Source organism: Aspergillus lentulus (genome assembly GCF_001445615.1).
Source record: "Aspergillus lentulus DNA, contig: Alt09, strain: IFM 54703, whole genome shotgun sequence".
Taxonomy (NCBI): Eukaryota; Fungi; Ascomycota; class Eurotiomycetes; order Eurotiales; family Aspergillaceae; genus Aspergillus; species Aspergillus lentulus.
The window spans coordinates 1,830,728-1,846,155 of NW_028322117.1; the positions used below are offsets into that span (position 1 = coordinate 1,830,728).

The window sequence follows — 15,428 nt, forward strand, 5'->3', positions numbered from 1 at the left end:
TACAAATCGTACAGTAAAATATCATGCTATGCTACCAGTCAAAGCTCCCCGGCATCCGCTGTCGACAGCCTTGATCTTTATGCCCTTCCTCCTTCGTCGTTGTTTCCTCTTCAACAGCACCATCCCCCTTCCTGTCTACGACAGTATCTCCCCACCTCTCCCTCCAACACGCCAACTCTTCCCGCCACAGATCATTCACGCACGGGTCACACGAACTTCCACAGCACTCCCCCAGCCCCGGCGGCGGCGGCGGATCATCATACTCTCGCGCCGCAGCCCGGACAAGCTGTTTCCGGCGGGTGGTGCTCAGCCGTTTGGCGTTTTTGATGCGCGGGACGGACTCGGGAGTGTAATTGGGAGTCGGCTTCGAGTCTGCTTGCGCATTAGGGGGTGTGAGGGTTGGGATGAGGGAGGTCAGGGTCATTGTCTATATCTTTCGTTAGCTACAGTCAGTTCACGATGTTTCCGTCTCGTACTTGGTGGAAGAATAATTTCCCGGATTGGTTAGTCAGCTGCTGGGTGGTTTCGGGCGGGGATTTGTGGTATAGTAGTAGGTGAGGGTTGGGATATGTAGAGGTCATGATATGGACATGATGCTTCGGTTGTTTTCTGTCTTCAACTGGTACTATGAGTATTGCGTTGTTGATGGGCCATCTCATCCCGGGAGTGCCCGTGAGTAGTGACTGTGGAGTGCGGAGTGTGGGGTATCACCATTAGCATCATGTTAATGATATGGTAATAGTTAAGGCAAGTATAAGAGGAACTATGGTGTCATGAAGTGATGATTGAAGCTACTCTGAATCTATTGCTGAGAAATGTGAGTAGTATGAAGTAGTGAAGCTCTAAGTGCTTGACCTCGACCAATGCCAGTCATGTTCTGAAAGCACGGAGATGACGGAAGAATATATATCATTATCCACTACAAGCTTTAATGCCTTGGAAAAGCGCAATTGCTACTCTTGGTTCAGTATCTGTCTTCATCTATAACCAGCCAAGACAATATATGTCAACAGTATACAGTACTGACCCTGTCCCACCAACACCGTTGACTCTATTCCAGCACTATACAACAGACTGCTTCTCTAACCTATACTCCGTAATAATGTATGATTTCTCTCAAAGCATTTTGTCCTCCATCAGAACACGTGATACACACAATCACCATAACAACGCGTGCGTGTGGATATCCCATTCCACCCCTTTTGGGATTCATAAGCAGAGATCTACTCCGTATGCATAAGAAATATGCCGCCATTCTTCAGCTGATTCCTCTCGCATGACTGGAATCATAAACCCGGCATTTACTGCAGAACAGCCACGACATCCCGATCTCGCATCGAATCGGAATAGGCCTGAGTCCTGCCGTTCCCCGTCGTCCGTAAGCCCATAAGGTAAGGTACGTACTTCGGTTGCAGGCGGTGACTCGGCAACTGGTGAGCTGTTGCAGTTGCTATTGCAATTGCGATCCCTGTCGGACTGGGTTCTGCGTAGATTAGTCCTTGTATTTTGTTGATGGTGTATCAATTGAGCTATCATATTTTGCATATGCGTCTGCATGTATGTACCCATTTCCAACGACTGATTCTTTCGTCGTTAGCAAACAATATGATGGCTGAGACTTCGTTTGTGATCCGGGTTGCCGAGTTGATTGACCCGCACGCACTGCTGATTTCAGTCAAACTGGATAGATGGCTGCGCAACGCAATTGATGCATTGGATGATTTCTACGAGAATGATATATCTTTGCAGAACTTTTAATGATAATTGTTCGTATTGAATTGTAGAGTAGCTGGGATAAAGACCGGGAAGCGGGAATCCTAAATCCACCGTGGCATTTGACTCCATAGATTGCCCACTTTACTGACACTGGCCAAGTAACGTGTCAAGCTTCCCCAGATTTAGTCGTAGATTGATCAATACTACTGTGCAAGGAATGAGGCAAGGAGATGAGAGCTCCAGGTGAGTGGCCATTTTAAACTCTATATGTACAGTTTATTTGATTGGGATGATTGCTGGCGGGAAAGTAGTACATGATATATCAAAAAGACCACCACAAATTACCTCTAAAACACACACCCCCCGAGCCAACGCACACAACGCCGGACGGAGAAGTTGAAAGCAAGAAGTTGGTCTTGTTTCATCAGATATGCAGTCGTGGCAGGAATTTTTTTTTTCGATCATTCGATTCGTTCGTTCAAGAAAAAATACCAGGCGACGTGCACATCATTGACCCCAGAGGTCAAGTCGTTTAGACGTACTTGCACATCATGGCAACCATCAGGTCGAACAGACCGATGGCTTCGACGAAAGCGAAACCCAGAATGGCGTAGGAGAAGAGCTGACCACGCAGAGCAGGGTTGCGGGAGACACCGAGGAGGAGGGCACCGAAGACGAGACCGATACCGATACCGGCACCACCGAGACCGATGGCGGCAGAGCCCATACCCATGTTCTGGGAGACCTGGACCATGGCGTCGGCGATTTCAGAGGAGTACTGGCGGCGGGACTGGACGTTGGCGAAGACCTGGCGAGCGTTGGCCTGGATGAGGCTGGGCTGCTGACGCTTGACGGTCTGGAAGGGGGTCATGGGGACAGCGGTCTTGCGCTGGGTGGTGAAGGTCCGCTTGGGAGCCAGCTGGAGACGAGCGGCAGGACGGGCAACCTTGGTGGTTGCGGCCATCTGGGAGGCCAGGCGAGAGGCAAAGACACGAGAGGAGGCCATTGTGATTTTTTGTGGTGGTGTTTTGAGATTGGAGATGGTCTCAAAGGAGGTAAGTTAGAGTGTGTGGGAGGAAAGGAAAAAAAAAGAGGAGAGAAAGGAAAAAGGAGAGCTGGGAGAGCTTTTGGGGGGAGAAAAAGGCGGGAGGGCAGGATGACCCAGAGACCCATCTAGGACATAAATACTTCCATGCCGAATTTTCACCAGTCGGTGTTAGTGCGTTGGACCAAAGCCCTAGCAGTAGTTGTCCTCTATCCGTATCTCCAAGGTTATCTGTCTGTTTCCTACCCTCATTGACCACTCCGGATGGACTTATCGGGTTCGTCCGGGTTATGGCCCAGCTGGCATTTGTCCTGGTACAGCCAATTATTCAGGGTCCTTGCAGGCCGCGCAGCTCCGTAGAGCCCACCGACTAACCTTCGATCCTCCACTTTTCTACTGCTATTGATACAGATTTACTCTGAATTGCTATCTGCTACACTATTTAGTGTCAATTGATTCTACACCAAATCAATTGACCACAAAAAGACAGCGACAAGAGGGAGAGACGACGGAGCTGGCAAGAGCAGGATGAATGACGAATTTTTTTCTCGTGCGGTGGATCGAATTATGGGTCCGATAATTTGGTCCGACCCACCCGATCCAAAGCTCTCCGCCAATCATAACCGGCAGAAAAGCAGGCCGCCGTGTCGGAGTCAATAAAACCGGGCCGATTCGGGCTGCGGCTCCACCAGAACCGGAGTTTGGTCACCAGAAACGACCAGAACAGGAAGAGACCAGCCACTGGTTTCGGCTGGAGGGAAAAATAGTCTTCTTGTTCCGAGGGAAACTGCCAAATGTCTCACCGACTGGTTTGGCCTCAACATTCCGTCAGTCTCCCTAAGCTGGTGGGAAGGTACGGGAGAGTACCTTAGTCCCTCAGCTCAGCTCTGTCATTAAAGAGACTCTGTAGTGAGAGATTGAGAGGTCGAATGCGACTCATCCGAGGGAGCTGCACGGGTTATATATCCCCTGGATACATCAGAGCGTTCGCCCTGTTTTTGCCTTTCTCCGAAGCAGGCTAGAATCCTCCGTGTTTTAGCCTGAAATTTCTGCGGATAGATCATCCTGAGGTCACCGACAGACAGTACGCACCAAACAGGACACGTAGTCGATGTGTTGTTTGCTACCTTAGGATAGTTGATATCGATCTCTTGCTTCTCATAAATCTACCCAATTTCTGAGTATCAAACATCTATCAATTGATGCTCTGTTGATGTACGGAGTACGCATAGAAAGGAGTATTTAGCAGTAGCGTCCTGCAGGTAGCCTCACCACTCAGCCTCATTTTCCGGCAGCTGATCATCATGACCTGGGTAGTTGCATATGCAGTGTTACGTAATCTCCCTCTGTAATTATTCCCTGCCAGTGCTTGGAGCATGCGCCCATGATGAATGCGTACAGGGACTTACAGGGATGCCATTCCTTATTGCTCTGAAGCTACCATTCTGCCGACTTCCTCCGATGCTCACTCAACGCTTTTCAGGAGAGTACCTCCCTAATGAGTACATGAGTACGGGTAGATTGATATTTGACAGGTCATGATGTACCAATTGCAGCATTTGAGGGTAAATATTTCAAAATATTTGATAAGTAGAGAGGTAGAGAGGTGTTTTAATGCTTCATTTGTTATTGTCAGTGATGACCACCGATCGGAATGAATCGGACTGTTTGTTGCCGCCTGAGGCAGCCAGCAGCTTATTACCTGTTTTGGATTGCCGCGGAAGCCTCAGCCGAGGTCACCAATTCAGGCAGCTCTCAGCAGCAGATATACCGCTACTGATATTAGTTTGTTTGTAGTACTATGCAGGGGTAGGGTGATGCTAATTAGCTTCGTCAATATTGTAATCAACTACCGATCGCAACTTCTCAGGCCATGATTATATCACTTCACAACGGCTGATTTACATCCAAGCAATGAATGTCAGAGATTGGACTTTACAGTAATAGGCGCAAAACCCTTCTGGTTAGAGTATATAGGAATGGTATTAGCGTTGTTCTTGGGTTTGTACTTCAAGGCAGTATGGAGTCGGTTATATATTTCGGCTGGATTTACCTCTCGAGACTAGCATACTAGGTATTGGAACCACAATGACACCTACTAACAACAGTTATTTAATTTAATCATTCAGTCGATTTATATGGCTTCAGCGACCTTCATATTATATCAGCAGATTCAACTGACTACGAGTGCTGCCAGTCAGATAAATGCTCCTGTTGATACCATACTCCATCTATATCAACACAACTGACACAGATGGTCCAGACATCAATAGAAGACGAAGGCCATGATTCCAACATGATGAGATCAATCATCAGAGTCGTCGCCTCTAGACCCCATTCTTCGACTCCTATATGATCCCACTGACTTCAGACGCGTGTTCCAGAACGAGGTCGTTCTGAGCTAAATCAGTGGCATATTGGAGATTCAATTTGCATTGTACGCCCACATATACTCTATGATAAACCTGGGAATCCATGATAACTAACATTATCCAGACTACAGTCAAGTTACACATGGCTGCCATTGGTCTTAGTGCACTGATTGCTTGTCTTGATTGAATCAAGGGCGACAGCTCGTGCCCAGCTATGATGCCACTGGAATGCCGGACTGAAACAACTCATTCCATGACAAATCAAACAATCTGGTCGACGCTACCACTTGTTTTTGCCTACTATCCTCTGCTCCCCGGGCAACCCTGCCAGATTGATCATCAGAAGCTGCTTCCCCCAGCTCGTCCGCCATACTCAGCGAGTCTATCTCGCAGTTCGAAGGCCTCAGCCGACTGGACACGGATGACGGCTTTAGCTGGAGTTGCTTCCTAATACAGCACATCTGCATGTACAATACATAATGCCATGGCTTAGCACGTACAATACCTTATGGAGGTCCCGGTTGGTGCCCGCGCGGGACGTTAAGTAATATGCCAACCACAACAACAACAACAGCAACCCTCCACCAGACCGCAAAACATCTTCACGACACATAGTCCTCTTCTTTTGCGGGGTCTCAGGAAACTTGATTAAAGGTTCTTGCAGACGCAGGATGAACTAGCGTGCTACAGCAGCAGAGATTCTCTTTGCCCGTGGAACAGTCCAGAGACTCATCTCTGGTATGCTTCACAGATTCTGTTCTGATGCTATCCATGCAGAGCGAGGATGGCCAAAGCCAGTTCCTCCCCGAGACACGGTCCAATTGAAGGGACTTCTTCCCCGATTAACTGATACATTGATCTCCATGCCTTCTGCAACTACGAGTCAGTAGCCATGTTGATTGCTTTCATCCACAAACTCTACCAGTAACCACTACATCGACGATTCGCATTCCACCGATCGACCATTTGGCGCAGCATGTCCCTCTACATCACTGTCCGACTCGATTCTCGGTGTAACCTTCCAGTAACAGGCCATGGGGGGTTGAGTTTATCAAAAGCTGACATCCCGATCCAGGGGCGTCATTCCAGCTTTCCGCAACATTCTTGGCGCATGGCTCGAGGCCATCAGCCAAAGCATCACAACATCACCACTATTAATAGGATGTCTTGAAAGAGCAGGTCTCAGTATCAAAATAAACAAACAAACTCGTTCCATCGTATAATAATGCTTGTGCGACCAAGCTGACATCTAACTTGTCCGGACTCTTTATCCCCAACATTCTTGCATCACCGCCAACAATATGACCTCTGTCACTGCGAGTCTCCCTGTAGGAGACCAGGGCTCAAAAGATTTATCACAAGAAGCTCCAGCGCGACTGCATGATGATGGGATGTACCATCCTGGTAATGCTCGACTGGCAGTCGTGGCGGATCCTCCCCATGGAGTCGGTACCACGGAGACGAAGCCAATAGCAACAGCAGACGCAGTGCTTGACGGGCACGGCTCGAGCGAGTCTGGAATGCTTCGTGGAACAATAACAGACACACTGCCCGACCCCAAGACCGCTGCTGTAAAACCCACGACCCTGCCGTCAGAAGTCCCCCTCGATCTGCGTCAAGGACATTTCGACCATCCACTTCAACCTATCGCCACAATGACGACCTCGACAAACGCCTCATCATCAACGACATCCTCGACCACCTCTTACAACTCTACGCTCCGTACCACCCTTCATACCGTCTCGATGCCGACCTCCACTCGGGCTAGTTCTACCACGAGCGCATCCCATGCAACCTCTACCTCAGCCCCCGCCGCCCTTCGCTGGGAAGCAATGACCCCTGGCGCGCAAGCGGGGATTGTCATCTCGGCTGTGAGCCTCGCCATCATCTTGATCGGGATAATCTTCTGGTGGCTGTATCGCAAGAAGCGGGCTCTGCTGAGGGCCATCCGAGGGGAAGAGGCCCCGTCATCGACGGAGAAGCCAAATCCAGCGTACAGATTCGCGTCAAATCTGTATACAAGCAGTACCTCCACGCTGGTCAATGTAACGGAGATCTTCAAGGCTTCCAGGGAGAAATCACCGTCCCTCAATGACAGAAGCAGCAGCATTTACTCCAACCACCAGCCACGAAGCAACCTGTTCACCCTCGCAGCGGACAAGGTCAGACCACTACGAGGCAAAAAACAGCCCCCCGACAGGCGCAGCCGCTATTCCCACGGCTATGTCTTTGCACAGGAGTTCGAGCACGTCCCCCCACCGCCGCCGACGCGTCTGCAAAAGATTGTTGCCGGTCTATGCGCCAACGGTTCATCGACGGTCAAAACAGTAACGGCACCGTTCAAAGCGCAGCCTCCACCGCCGAAAGACAGCGCGTCCTCAACGTGGAGCTCCATGAGCAGTCGCACCCCATACGCGCGCGCCTACGACAGCTACACGCAAGCGCATCAGTTTCAGCCTCCATGCGACATCAGCGATAACCTGGACCTGGTCAAAGTGCGGAGTGTTTCCTCGGGCACTGTCGCCATGAGTAACCCCGCGGAGATAAGCGTCGACGCACTGGCGGGACGTATCTCGGGCGAGGGCAAGCGACACCAGGAGGCTGTCCGGGAGTCAAGCCCCTCGCCGTCGCAGTGCACCACGGCTCCATCTCAGCGGCAGTCACCACCACCACGGACCTCGCGGGAGGGAAGCCCCGCGTATTCTACGCGAGCGCCCTCCCAGATGCAGCTGGAGGTGCCATCGGTGAAACTGTGGACAAAGCAGGTGTACCGGGTCGAAATGGACTTTACGTCGCGCAGCGACGGCCAACTGCAGGTTGGCGAGGGACAGATGGTGCTCTTGGAGCAGATCTTTGACGATGGATGGGTAAGTCTTAGTCCGCCAGGACCTCTGGGTATATCGACTGACTCCCCAGGCACTATGCACTCTAACCGACGCCGAAAAGCAAGGGCTCCTCCCCCGCGCGTGTCTCTCCACCTGGCCCATCAAGGAACGCCGACACTATGCGTCCAGTAGCAACACATCGGAGCGTGCTCTGGGCGTCTCGCCCACAGACTCTCAGTCCTTCCGGTTCTACCGGCAACAGTCTCGACCAGGGACCCCAAAGCCAGCCACCGAGCCCAAACCGGTTACCGAGTCCAAACCGCCGAGCGTGAAGAAGCAGTCGATCTCGCCTACGCTGTCGACCTTTTTCCGCCTGTAGTCTGTTCCTCTCAGTCCTTTTCTTGTAGATATTCGCGTATATGTTTCCGACCGTACGGTTACGGTCATAATCAAATCATGTACATATCAAGAAGCCAGCTCGAAGCGGCTCCGCGCCGGCTTCGCAGACAGTTCGCTCGGCGGTGCATAAGCGCACGCCTCGAGTTCCGCTTGTCTGGCTCTGGCTGCACTTGTCCGGAATGGATTTTTTCCAATTTGACTTTGCCCTCGGGTGTTAGCTGCAAGTCTGTGTGCCCTGAATAGCAGCGCGACCAGCACGATGATAATGATCCCTGCTCCCGCCGCGCCAACCCCGATCCCTGCCTTTGCACCTGTGGACAGGCTATTTGTAGCTACTGCTCCTGTTGCCGTCGCGGCTGAGGACGTAACAGATCCGGACGGCGCTCCAGCTAACGTCGAACTCGAACTCGGACTCGCACTGGCAGACGGAGAAGCAGAGGCAGAGACAGAGGGCAAAGCCGAACTCCCCGGCGCCGCCAACTCAAACGTCCCCCCATCGCAACAATCCCCCTGACTCAAACCCGCCTCGTCATCATGACAACAATACCTCGTCAGCGCGGCATTACACGCCCAGATATACTGCCCTCGATACGAATCATCTATCATCATCAGCACGACTACTTCTCGTCAGTGGGTAGAGGGGAGGTAACGTACACGTCGTACAAGCTACAGAACACCCCTTGTAACTCTTGTCCTGGCAGGAAGGTGTATAGTACAGCCCGGTGTAATTGTAAGAGTGTCCGTCCGGGAAGTCAGTCAGCGAGCCGTTGGCGTGGTTGTTCTTGTCGCGGCAGAGGAGGTTATCCATGCATGTTGCGCTGGAGGGGCAGCAGGTGTTGGCGTTTGGGCAGGGGGTGTCGTCTGTGGCGCGGGTGCCGTTGCGGTAGTAGCATGTCATGTTGCTTGGTTTCTAGGAGGTAAAAGGAGAATGAGAATGGCATTTCGGGAATTGGTGTTTGGGAGAGGGAAGTCGGCGCGCTTATGAATCCGTTTGAGAGGTATTTTGAGAAATCAATGTGAAACGCCGATATGCTGCATGCATGATCTGATGCTAAGCTGAGAGCTGCGCCGCAATTTGCGCAAGCAATTAGGTGCAGGGTTTAGGCGCCGACTCCACCATGCGGCATGAAGGGATCGAATTGCAAGAAAGATAAGACATGATGTGCCCACGAAATGGACGACATGTATGATAGATTTCGTGTGATTTGACTTCAACTGTAAAATGCGTACATTGTATAGGAAAAACGACGAGAAGCAACGACTCGTCTCCCAACGCAGAGTCTCCGAAGATTCTGTGGCAAAGTCATCACGGCAATCGCATGCCACCTGGGAGTATCTGCTATTCTTTCTCCTGCTGATACCTACCGTCTTGAGCATTCTCCTCGTCCTCAGCGATGTTCGCAACTGGCATATGCCTCCGGGCCTCTATGCCCTGGTTGACGAGTACCGAACGTCCATCCAGACGGCCGTTCAGATCGTCGCGACGATACTCAGTACCATCCAGTTATTTGCCCTCTGTCGGCTGATCAACTGGGCTACCCGTATCCTGTTTGGTAAACATCCTACCTCGCTGAACGTGCTCGGTCTCTGGTCTGCTATGTCTACGCCGTCCATCAACTGGACTCTTCCGCTCTGGATGATCGCCCTGTCGATCGTCATGGTCAATCTGTCTGCTGTGATATCAGCTCTCTGGACTGGTGCTCTTACCCCGGCGAAGTCCGTCGCTTTCAACAGCACCACACTCATGGTCCCGGACTGGTCAAACACCACCCTGATCAAAGAATACCCGTCCGAAATCGACCAGACCGGCCCAACCATCCGCAACACCAAAGGCTACTTCACCTACTCCGTCGGCGTGGGTCTCCTGACCCCCCTTGTCGCCTCCGCTAGCACCGCCACCACCGTCGACGGCAGCATCCGCAACCACAACAAGCTCGACAACTCAGGCTACACCTACCACGGCCGATCATACGGCGCCGGCGCCTCCGTCGGCCTCGTCGACGATATCCTACATCGCGAGAACCCCCGCGCAACAAACTACACCTACGAGGAGACCGGCCTTGCAGCCGACGTCGCATGCATATACAACCGCACCTCACAATTCACCATCCAGGAACTCGGCAACGTCCTGCACGCCCTAAGGGGCCCCCTCCCAGACAGCAACCTCAGCGCCCCAGAGTACTCCGTCTACATCGGCCGCGGCAACCGCACCATCGTCGGCATCGGCGTCTCAGGCCAGCCCGCAGCATTCACAGCGAAACGGTACCTCGCCATCGCCGCGGGGGATTACTACGCCCCGCTGAACTTAACGCAGTGCACCGTGACGTACACCCCAGCGCACTTCAACGTCTCCGTCGATATCCCCTCGCGGAACATCACCGTCGCAAGACTGGACGGCGCGGCTACGTCAATCGACCCAACGCACCGCATCGCCCACGTCGTCACCCGCCAACTGGAACTCATTTCAAACGACCTGACGAGCTTCTATCGGTCGACGCTGGGTGATGCCCTAAACGCCAGCATCAGCGACTACCGCACCGCGGTAGCAGTCACAAGCCCGAATATCTCTTTGTCCGAAGAGCAAATCGTGCTCACGGGACTCGAAAACGCGATCGTCTCATTCGTGGACGATATGCTCGTCGCGTATGCATCGGCGCAACTGGTAGTTGGCGGGTTTGCGACCCCGGCCAGCGCGGCGGTGCATGTCTCTGCGCTGCGGCTCGGGTCGCGTGTGTACATTGTTGCCACGGCGGCGATTACGGGGGTTATTGTGCTGCTGGTGATTGCGGAGATGGTCCGGACGAAGGGGTGGAGGGGACTTCCTGCGTTTGACTATCTGGATAATCGGATGTTGGTGCTGGGGGCTAGCGCTGGGGGAGGTGAGATTGCAGAGTATGCGGCGGAGAGGCGGTGGAAGGCTACGGGGAAGATTCCGGTCGTGTTGAGGACGGAGGCGGATCATCAGGTTATTGCTTTGGGGGTGGTGAGAGGTAGTGATAGGCAGGCATCGGAGAGTACGTTGGCTGAGGAGACTGTGCAGTCAACTGCCTTCAGTGAGACGAGGCAGGTGGGGGGTAGGAGGGTTGCTGAGGCGGGGTGGATCTGATGTGTGCTATGATAGATATGACTAACGTACGATAATTGAGATTCTGAGCGACATAATTCTGAATACGATCAGCAAGGGCTGGCCAGTTGTATCATGCAGTGTAGCGCCGGAGTGGGCTTCTACAAGCCCTAATTTCTTGGGTGGGAATACTAACTCGGCCACTGTCGAAGCGCGCGCTTAGCTGTATATTTCAGTCCAAGTCTTATAAATGATTAAAAGCATATTAATAAGTGGTTGGTGCTGGCCATACCGGACGACCTCGCCAGTACACCTTCATCTTCGCTCGATGAAGCGCACAAAACAATGGATCTCTACTTAACACTATCCCTACTGTTGAGCTTCACTCTAGCTAAAGCAAACACCCTAACAGACCTTTCCAACGGCTTCTGTCGAAGCTACCAATTCGGCGGTATGTCTCCCTTTCTTTCAAGAGACCAACACTAACCTCTCCAGCAAACATCGTAAACGACACCCTCTACCTCATCAACCTAGACGGAGGCCTCCTCCCAGGCGACGGGAACAGCTCACGTACGTCAGGTGCCCACCCGCTATAATAGAGCATCACTAACAGCAGCAGACAACTACCTCGTCACCCTCGACCTCTCACAGCCCTTCTCCAGCAATGATGGCTCAACCTACCATCTAAGCGTAATCGACCCTGCCGTTCCGCAACTAAAAGGCCAAACGCTCTGGTCCAACGCCGCAAATACAACACTGTATTCGTATGGCGGACACGGACTGGGGAATACCTCCCTCGACGAGGGGATCTGGACGTACGACCTCGCGGGGGAGAAGTGGGGGCTGCAGAAAACCAGCATAAAGCCTGTTCGGTTGTATTCTGGCGGTACTTTCCCTGAACTTTACAGTGGTGGTGAATGGGCTGACGGCAGTTAGTTTCGAGTAATGTCCCCCATTTGCAGAGTTCATATTGGATTGGGGGGTATCAGGATCGGGATACCACGCCTGCAATCACGGACGGAAGTAGGGTATATGCGGATGGGATGATTAGGTTTAATACAAGCACTGGGGAGTTCCTGCAGGTAGCGGCGCCGTTTACGCCTGTGCAGAATGGGGCGTTGGTGTATGTTCCTGTTGGGGAGGGGGTGTTGGTGTATATGGGTGGAGAGACACCCTCGGTTGCGGACGGGGTGAATGCTACTATGACTCCTGTAAGTTTGATCTGGGGCTGCCTGTCCGAATGCGATGCTAAGGTAAGGTGCAGAACTCATGGGAATACGTGTTTGTGTATGATATCGCAAAGGATAGATGGTATAACCAGACGACCACCGGGACAGTAGCATCGAGAACCGAGTTCTGCGCTGTGGTGCAGCACGATCCATCCTCGTCGACGTACGAGGTCTATGTCCTTGGAGGCGCGGACTACGTGTCGAAAGAGGTTTTGAGCGATGTGTATGTCTATGACCTGGTATCTAGTCGAAGCGAGCTGATATCCGCAGATCCTACCTCTCCATTCCATCGTTCCACTGGTACAAAGCCGCGGAGCTCGCGCAGCAACGCATGACGCTTGTTTGTGAGGCCTATGGCCCACAGGTGTTTGGGATTGGGGGACGGATTAACTGGGCTGATGATCAGGATGCTGGCTGTTATACCATGCCGGCTTTTATTTATGATGTGAACAGTGGAAGCTCGAGGACCAAGTTCGATGTAGGTTGTCTTGTTGTTTGCCATTGTTGATGGTCACACTGACGAGGCAGCCCGCACTGACGAGCTATTCGCAACCCTCTGCTGTGGCTGAACGGACGAAAGTCTGGCCATATCCGGCTACCTGGGCAGATTCGTCACTGAGAGAACTGTTCGTGCCGATGGAGACCTCGTCTTCAACTGCTGGTGTTTTGGAGACGAAACACAGTCATGGTACGCCTGTCGGGGCTATAGTGGGTGGCGTCGTTGGAGGAGTTGCAGTCATCATCATTATTTTGATTGCAGTGATAGTGGTCAGACGGAAGAAAAGGAGTCCAAATAACACGACTGAAAAACTGTGCTTGCAAACAACGGAGGTGCATGGGTATAGCTTTCCTGATGAGCTTGATGGCACTCCAAGACGAAATGAGTTGAGTGATAGTTCGAGACATGTCTTTGAGCTTCATGGGAATTGATAGAATCTCTTTCCTTCTGATGTTTAATGTTAAAGGCTTCAAGATCAAACGATAAATGTTCTCAAACTTGATCTCGATCCATGGTGTCTCTGCATACAGAACGCGTAACAACCGGTGCGCCTCCCTTTGCCAAGGACAGACGCGCCGTAAAAACGCTCATCACATTCACAACAATAGTCAAGATCGCTGTGCATTATCAAGGAGTCTGGCAACTCCCAAAGCTGTCATTTAGGTGATCCTGGGTCTGTGCCATGAGGGAAAGTATATCTTCAAGATTATTAGTGATCAGCTCATCGTGTCTTGCACAGTCCACCTTCCACACCGCGTCTTCGACGTTACCACGTTTCGGATCTTTCACGTCTACAGAAGGTACCGGCGAGTATATACCCATCGATGATGTTGAAAAGCTCGAGCGATATCGTCCAGGAGGGTATCATCCAATAACCATCGGAGCGTGGCTGAAGGATCAATACCGCATCGTCCATAAACTTGGCTTCGGTACATACTCCACCGTCTGGTTAGCAAGGGACGAGGGAGCCAAGAAATACGTTGCCATCAAGATCACAATCGCAGCAGGTGATCCAATAGTCTCCCAAGAAAGCAATATCCTCCGTCAGCTAGGCGTCGCAGGATTAAAGGCCAAGTTGCACGCCGTGGCCGCATACATCCCTCGCATACTGGATGAATTCTCCGTTTCCGGACCCAACGGGATACATCGGTGTTTCGTCACCGCACCAGGAATGATGAGTCTAGCCGAAGCCAAAGATGCCTCGTCTGTTCGGCTGTTCCAGCTACCTGTCGCCAGAGCCATCGCGGCTCAACTGGTCCAAGCTGTGGCGTTCCTGCACTCGCAGGGGATTGTCCATGCGGGTGAGTACCCTCTGGTTCTCCATCTCTCCATCATGCTAAACCTGCAGATCTTCATGCTGGTAACATCCTTACTCCGTCTCCCCGAGAGCATGGATGCTCTCTCGCCAGATCAATTATACGAACAATGTGGACGCCCTCATACCGAGCCTGTGGAACGCCTCGATCAGCGTCCGCTCCCAGACGGCGTCCCTAGCCATGCTGTTGTGCCTGTCTGGTTAGGGAAAGAAAGCGATCGGGTTTCTCTATCGGAAGCACAAATCATCGTTACTGACTACGGAGAGTCCTTTGCGCTGGCTACAACAACACGGGATTACTCCCATGCTCCGGCCGTTTTGGTTCCCCCAGAGGCGCATTTTGAACCTCAGTCATTTTCGTTTCCTGCTGATATCTGGACGCTTGCGTGCACGATCTGGGAAATTATAGGCCAGCGGCCGCTGTTTGAGGGATTCAATCCGTCAGCCGACTGGGTAACCAGAGAACAGGTTGATACGCTTGGCAAGCTGCCTCTGGAGTGGTGGATGAAATGGGATTCCCGTAGGAGATGGTTCAACGAGGATGGAACACGACACGGCGGCACTCCACGGACCTGGGAGCAACGATTTAGCGACTCAGTGCAGGAGCCAAGGCAGGAGGTGAGGATGCAAGAAGTGGGAGAGGCGGAGAAAGTTGCGTTGCTGGCCATGTTGAGGGCTATGCTTGCATTTCGGCCCGAGGAGAGACCAACTGCGACCGAGGTTATGGAGTGTGAATGGATGCAAAAATGGGCTCTTCCTACCTTGCCAAGTCAAATGAAGGGATAAAGAGCCATGTATCTTGCATGTTGTAAAGAACTTTCACATGATTTCCTGGAGACTTGTCCTAGAAATGATTCTTTTGAGCTGGTTGACCTACAGACAAAACTACAAGAGGTATGTATACATATACTGCTGGACACACTATGTGCTTAGCAGCATATTAATTGACTATCTGGGAATATTG

The 15,428-nt window shown here is 52.0% G+C and overlaps 5 protein-coding genes across 5 annotated transcripts; 3 read left to right on the forward strand and 2 right to left on the reverse strand.

Moving 5' to 3' along the window:
• Positions 1-31: 31 nt before the first annotated feature.
• Positions 32-581, reverse strand: ALT_5423 (uncharacterized protein; the record flags this gene model as incomplete). Its single annotated transcript, XM_033554826.2, has 2 exons — positions 32-427; positions 477-581. 2 exons carry the CDS (start codon positions 579-581, stop codon positions 32-34), a joined length of 501 nt encoding a protein of 166 aa, XP_033410717.2.
• Positions 582-2,248: 1,667 nt separating this feature from the next.
• ALT_5424 (ATP synthase subunit C family protein) lies at positions 2,249-2,722 on the reverse strand (the record flags this gene model as incomplete). Its single annotated transcript, XM_033554825.1, has 1 exon — positions 2,249-2,722. One exon carries the CDS (start codon positions 2,720-2,722, stop codon positions 2,249-2,251), a length of 474 nt encoding a protein of 157 aa, XP_033410716.1.
• Positions 2,723-6,434: 3,712 nt separating this feature from the next.
• ALT_5425 (uncharacterized protein) lies at positions 6,435-8,337 on the forward strand (the record flags this gene model as incomplete). Its single annotated transcript, XM_033554824.2, has 2 exons — positions 6,435-8,000; positions 8,050-8,337. 2 exons carry the CDS (start codon positions 6,435-6,437, stop codon positions 8,335-8,337), a joined length of 1,854 nt encoding a protein of 617 aa, XP_033410715.2.
• A 279-nt stretch (positions 8,338-8,616) lies between these two features.
• ALT_5426 (uncharacterized protein) lies at positions 8,617-8,871 on the forward strand (the record flags this gene model as incomplete). Its single annotated transcript, XM_089599909.1, has 1 exon — positions 8,617-8,871. The coding sequence occupies one exon, from the start codon at positions 8,617-8,619 to the stop codon at positions 8,869-8,871; it is 255 nt and encodes an 84-aa protein (XP_089455786.1).
• Positions 8,872-9,579: 708 nt separating this feature from the next.
• On the forward strand, positions 9,580-15,250 carry ALT_5427 (uncharacterized protein; the record flags this gene model as incomplete). The annotated part of the gene is made up of 9 exons (XM_089599910.1): positions 9,580-11,431; positions 11,813-11,872; positions 11,917-11,991; positions 12,041-12,307; positions 12,358-12,632; positions 12,686-12,873; positions 12,921-13,128; positions 13,179-13,338; positions 13,947-15,250. The coding sequence occupies 9 exons, from the start codon at positions 9,580-9,582 to the stop codon at positions 15,248-15,250; spliced, it is 4,389 nt and encodes a 1,462-aa protein (XP_089455787.1).
• Positions 15,251-15,428: the final 178 nt, after the last annotated feature.